The sequence below is a fragment of the Cryptomeria japonica genome, chromosome 4 (assembly GCF_030272615.1).
Source record: "Cryptomeria japonica chromosome 4, Sugi_1.0, whole genome shotgun sequence".
NCBI classification, from domain to species: Eukaryota; Viridiplantae; Streptophyta; class Pinopsida; order Cupressales; family Cupressaceae; genus Cryptomeria; species Cryptomeria japonica.
In genome coordinates this window covers 464,373,476-464,379,841 of record NC_081408.1, presented here as the reverse complement: position 1 = coordinate 464,379,841, position 6,366 = coordinate 464,373,476, and the positions used below count along the sequence as shown (strand labels likewise).

Here is a 6,366-nt window from a genome sequence, read left to right as displayed (position 1 = left end):
ACCAATATCAAGTTTTTATAGACACGTATGCAAGATTATGGAAGCAAAGACCAAAACCAGATTGCTTTGCAGATTTGAAAGGTTATATTAAGCCAACATAGACCATAAACATAGATGAAGCACTGCAAACACTAAGCTTATTTTGAAACATCCATATTTGTGGTTGAATGCCTTTCTGAATCAAACACCATGAAGTTTTTTTTCTATCTCAAATCAATAATCACTTAGTCGGTTAGATGAAGATTGAGATGAATATCCCATGCAATACTGTGACATTTATTAAGGGAGCCGTAAATAAGAAGGATACTGCTAATTGTTTCTTCAATGAGACATTCAAAATTTCAAAGTCATATGGACTGCAATGTTTGCAATATATGCATAAATGGATCTGTATTAAAAAAACTTTAGAGACATTCAAATACAATTGGAAGCAATAAAGCCAAGCTCCACAATCTTTGCCAGCGTCCTTGTTGCATGTGCCAAAATGGGAGCTCTGGATCAGGGTATGCACATCCATCAAAGCAAAATGGATAGATAAACATCATAAGATGTTGTAGTTGCAATCACCCTGCTAGACATTTATGCAAAATGTTAAAGTATAAACAAGGCATGTGGATTGCTTGATAGAATGTCTTCTCGTATCTTTATTCCACAATTCTGTTTATATTGTCTTCTTATAGTTATCGTTTGTACAGTTCTGCTAGACAAAAGTTAACAGTTACAATTGCAATGACTGTTAAAAATTAGCAGTTATCTCAGTTAATTTCATGCAGGTTGTTTTCTTTACAAATACTGGCAAGCACTGTAAATTCTGTTGTAATCTGTTCTGTGCATTTGAGTCAAAACTGTTCTTGCAGCCCTTAACAGGCACTCCAGCTGCACTACAGCACTCATTAAAATATAATTCCTTTTCATTCTTTTCCAATGCTCATAGGCCAATGGCAATTTTAGAATCCACATAATCAAACATGAATGGTCGAAGCATAGTTATCAATAATCAAAAGTCCACAAGCATCATATATATCCACAATAACATCATGTGCTTATTAAAGTCCATCACAGATAGTGTATATAAAAGAGTATGAATAGTATAACAAGAGTAGCACCCAGTTGGGCCACAAATGCTCTTTCAGTAATTTAGTTTTAAAAAACAATAAATTATGCTTAAAAATAGTTTGTTAAGTGTTGCAAATAATTGTAGGTAGTTGCAAAAGTAGAAGGAAGCAAGAACTAAAACCTGGGAAAATTAGAGCTCATAACACAAAGAATTTACCTTGGAGAAACCCAAAATGGAAAATATTCAGAACACCAAGGACCATACCTACTCTTGCCACTATCTTTTGCAACTTTACTTACCAATATGACTTTCTCAAGGTCTCCTAGAACACTAACAGCCTATAAATAGTGTTCTTAATTTCATGTATTGGAAAAGGAGAGCTTAATCAATAGAAATGGTGATATGCATAAAGGGAGAGAAGGTGGAACAAGTTAGCCTCGCAAAATTCAGCTTCCTGTCGGGCTGATCAAATAAATTTGCAGCTTTTAGCAGCAATATAAAACGCCTTTGAAATAGCAGATGGCCTTTCATTCAGTCTCCTACTGCGAGTACTGTTTCCCCCAACTACTAAACTGATATGCTACAATTACCACTAGGTGAATCTGAGATACTATTATTAATCCGATTGTCAACAGGTACAAATCTGACATGTAGACAACTTTGAGATACCAAATACAGTCCTAGCAACCTTTAAATATTCAACTACCATCAATGGAGAATGTTGTGTGCACTATGTGGCACTTGCATCACATTGCCCCAAATGAGCCTTGTGGACATGAATAACGATCCCTTTTGTCTCTTGACTTTTGGAGGAAAAGGAAATATTGCCTTTTTTCCTCCTTTTAACAGTTTTTTGAGTTTTCAAACTTTTCCCAAATTAAGGCCCCGTATGATCCAAATTGGATCATCAAAATTAGTTATGTCCAGCTGACTAAACCACTAATCTCTAAATCTTAGTCAAATTGATGAAGTGGACAACTTAAAAACTACTTTTAGTGTTCCTTGTAAAAGGTATTAAACAGAGAATCAGTTTACAGAAGACACAAAGACATAACACATGTGCAGAGTGATTACACCTAATGACCAAGAGGCAGCGTGAAAGCAAAATCTCAGATGATTCTTGTCTGCACCAAAAATGGTCAGGCCACCTGCGAATCCATGCCAAAACCATCTTGCACAAAATAGGACAACATGATGATTTCATATAGAAAATGGCAAACTGATTAAAGCATGGTACCCAAGGATGCTGAAGCATTTAGAATTCTGAATTCCATCTTTCCAAAGACGTGTTTTTTGGGCTCCCTGTCCGATCTATTGGTTTAGTTTTTGTATATGTGAACTTATTGAGGGTAATGTAATTCTTCTTGATTGAGTGCTTTGGGGATCATAGTAGTGCATTGGAGGAGAGTGTGTTGGAGCAAGGTATAAAGCATAAAATAGTAAAAAGTTGTAAGAAGTGAATGAATATATATCATTATTAATACTAAAAGGTTGTGTGATTATATAAGCCTTAGATGGGTGCCACATAGATATCCCTTAGCTGACAACTGCATGGAAAGATGTAAGGGGTTGATAAGAAAACTCATCAGATTGCAGAAGGGTGACATTTTTGATAATGCAACAAAGCTGGAGTTGGCCCTAGTATTTGTTCCTCCTGCAATAGTAATACAGATCTTTACTGGTTAGATTGCACATATCTTTGTTAGGTGATTCATTGTCTACAATATGGCATATGTGTTATGATAAAACTAAATCTAAGGATTGCACATAGAAGATGCATCGCAAGTTTTAGGTGGTCTATTTATATGCATGGTTTGCATATGTTATAGAGAGCTTTGCATGGCAAGTGGAAACTTGCAGTTAGAGTTTGTAGGGATGAGCTCTGACTTTTGAAATGGAACTCTTTTCTAGTGTCCTAGTGGAACAATATGTTATGAAACTTAAGTGATTCAATGTATTATGAGCAGTCCCCATGTGTTTGTAGGATAATGCCATTGAGATGGAGGGATCCAGAATAATTTCCAGCCAAGGAGTGATGAAAAGCTCAAATTACAGCAATCTTGGAAACAGTTTTCATGGAGGGCTGGTGATGGCCATAATTCTTTCCCTAAAAGTAATGGCTTCAACTACATGCCAGAACACTACATTTCCCCTTATATCTGTATTTAGGAATTGCCTTCGCACACCAATTCTTTCTAAAATGAGAGCTTTGTGCTATTAAGATCTCAGGTTAAGAGAAAGCCATCTGAAGAAAAATATGGCAAACCTTCTCCATATTTTCTTAGACTCCAGTATGGTCCTGGCCAAGCCCTGCTTTTGCTGAAACATTTTCACAGCTCTTCAGTTCCATCTCTTGTCTGTTGCTTGTGAACAGGCCTTTGTCTCACAGAAGTTTTAAGCAGCTGATAAATGATCACCTACAATCATTCTTTCCTGCCATTCCAGAACTCGTGCAGTTTAAATTCTCAATGAGATGTTTCCTGTGGCAACCTTTTGCAAGGGGCTTTCTTGTCTCTAAATTTGACTCTTCGTCTCTGAATGAAGACATATTTCACAGTATCCTCTGAGTCTTTATGTTCATCACTTTGCGTTGCACATTTTCAGAAGCATGCATCTAATGACTTCTCTAAGAGAATTGTTTGACCATTGACTTCGAACAGAACTTTGTGGCTTTTATCATAACCGTTTGGTCTACCCTCACGGAGATAACAGTTCGAACATTAGCTCTCCAGAACTAGTTATGATTTAAACAAAAAGTTAATAATTTGTTCTGGAATAAAAGAAGAATAATTTATCTTCAAACTGTTTTTTACCAGTTGTTTCCTGGAAATTTCAACACCTCCATTACTAAAGAATGCAGGCAGTTTTTCTTCGGTTGTTTCAAATGCCTGTAGGTGAAGAGCTACAATACTTCACACCCTCAAGCCTACAAAGTATTTTTCCAGTTGTTTCAAGGAACTATTGTAAGGGCTACAATACTTTCACACTCGCCCATCTGCATCATACCAAGTTCTTCTGATTCTTTCAAGAGCAACTTGGGAGTGTTATCCTGGTTCATTTTGGTTATTCTAAGGGCCTACCTGGAAAGGGCTTCTTTACCTTCTCCCGTTGATACGATTTTACAAATGTTTCAAAAGGCTACCCGTGAAGGGCATTTTCAGTTTAGCTGCCTTGAGAACCTGATTTTATGGTAGTTTTAAGGGGCTACCTAGAAGGGCTACAACTTTGACACCTTGTGCCAAGAGTTTTTTGAATGCTAGGAACCACCTCGGAAGAATAAACATCGCTGAATTTGTTGAGACTCTCTTTGCCTTACCATCTGGCTGTTTCCTTATTCTCACTTTTTCAGATTTCTGGGAATTTACCTATTGGAAAACTTTTACTTAGGAACTGTAATTGGTCTATGACCTTGGTACTCTTTGTGCTACTTTCTCCTCAGTTGTTCGGCCCTTCCAGGCCTCTTTTTGTCTTGTAATACTGCTTCTCTGATTCGACCTACAAATTACCTTACAAATAATTTGTACTGTTCTACTGGAATATTCAACATTGTTTTCCAATTAGAAAAATCTGAGATGCATTTGACTTATGTCAAAGGACCTAGAAAAAATATGAAGTTGTATGTCTATGTTGAAGAATTGATTGCGCACTGGCAGAAGGTTTATCTTTGTTGAGATAAATTAAAAGGATTGATTGGTAGGATCTATGTTTATTAAAAAAATGTGAATGGCCATGCTAGAAAGCAGATGAGACTTCTACTCCATCTATTTTAGGCTTTGAAAACAGAATATACTGGAACTACAAGAGTTCCAGAACCAAGAGAAGAGTTTAGAATTTGTGCTAGTCAGAATAAATTATAGTTTATATTTTGTAAATTGGTGTTCAGTACACAGCAAGAAAAGAGGGTACCTAGCTGATGACCCCACTCAATCATTTGATTGAGAGAACACAAACCTAACGCGAGAAATTATGAGCCTTATTAAATTAGACGAATACAGTACAAACCGTGCATTGTTATTCTTAACATGCCAAATAAATTTATATCAAGGCAATACAAAGTATTTGCATTCATAAGGTATCACATGTCACCACAAACCAAAGAAAAAAACAGTAACTTCATATCTCTAGCACATAAACACTCATTTGATATAAATAGGATTAAGAATACAGAAGAAATTAGCTAAACATAGGCTTCTTGAACTTGAAAAGAACCTAAAACCATCCGGGCTTGAGCATAGAGTGCCACGCACAATATGCACACACAATCTTCTGTGATATGTAGACATAGACGGCAAAAGAAATGCTCATTAGCATGACATCCCTGATATCACCCTTTTTCCGAGGTGCTGCAAATTTCCTTAAATCATCAACAGATTGATCCAATCTCAATCTCTTGAGAAAAGATATCTTTGGCCCTCGAACATTCAAATTCGGTTTATGTTTTGTGAGAAGGGGTTTAGTCTTTCCGACACCCAAGGTTGGTTTTTTGAAGGTTTTATCTAGAGTTGCCTCATCAGCCTTCAAACCTTCTGATTTGCTGACTTCTTGTTCTCCCTTGTCACCAGGGATACAACTGGATCGGAATACAGAGGAACCCAAATGGTTCAATTTACCCTGTTGCAATCCTAGACTACTTAGATGGCCTGAAAATGCAAACCCAAATTGGTTTTTGCCGGAAATTTGAGATCTACTTGCAGAAAATGCTTCTCTTCCATGCAGACAACAGCAAGACATGGAAATGGCCATTGGAGGAGACCAATTCAAGTTCAGGAATGAAAAATATAAAATTGTTAAACCTCAAAAAACAATATGATTGGTACTAACCCACTTCGCCTTACAAAGCATGTAACTGGCCCCTTGGTTTACCTGCATTGGAAATACTGAACGGATACTCATGAAATCATTTTCATTTTTATTTTTATGAAGAATGGATGCAATAATTTTCTTCCTGTTCTGCAAAAGGATACACTTCAGTTTTAGGCACTTGTCTTCTTGCCAAATCCTTGTGAAATATCAGCAAAAGACAAAACTACTAAATACAATCTAATGAAATATCTCATCTTTGTGACTATCTCTTTCCCATTTCTCGTGGTACATAAATTTCACATTGATACTATTATCATTATTATTAGTAAAAACATCGAGGTCTATAATTTTTTTAAGCATTTAAATAAAGTTATAAATAGTTATATTTATTGGTTATTTGATAATATTTTTTTGGGGTAATATGATTAGTTTTGAAGAATTTGACAATCTAATAATGTAAGAGATTAAAAAATTATAAGAAAGGAAAATTGAAAAGATATAATATT

General features: G+C 35.9%; 1 protein-coding gene across 1 annotated transcript; it reads right to left on the bottom strand.

The window, feature by feature from the left end:
* Positions 1-5,179: 5,179 nt before the first annotated feature.
* On the bottom strand, positions 5,180-6,119 carry LOC131077343 (uncharacterized). Its single transcript, XM_058014828.1, has one exon. The coding sequence runs from the start codon at positions 5,798-5,800 to the stop codon at positions 5,267-5,269; it is 534 nt and encodes a 177-aa protein (XP_057870811.1). The 5' UTR covers positions 5,801-6,119; the 3' UTR covers positions 5,180-5,266.
* Between the last annotated feature and the right edge of the window lie 247 nt (positions 6,120-6,366).

Coding starts and splice junctions, on each gene's coding strand:
- LOC131077343 (XM_058014828.1), bottom strand. CDS start 5,800: ATGGCCATTTCCATGTCTTGCTGTTGTCTGCATGGAAGAGAAGCATTT.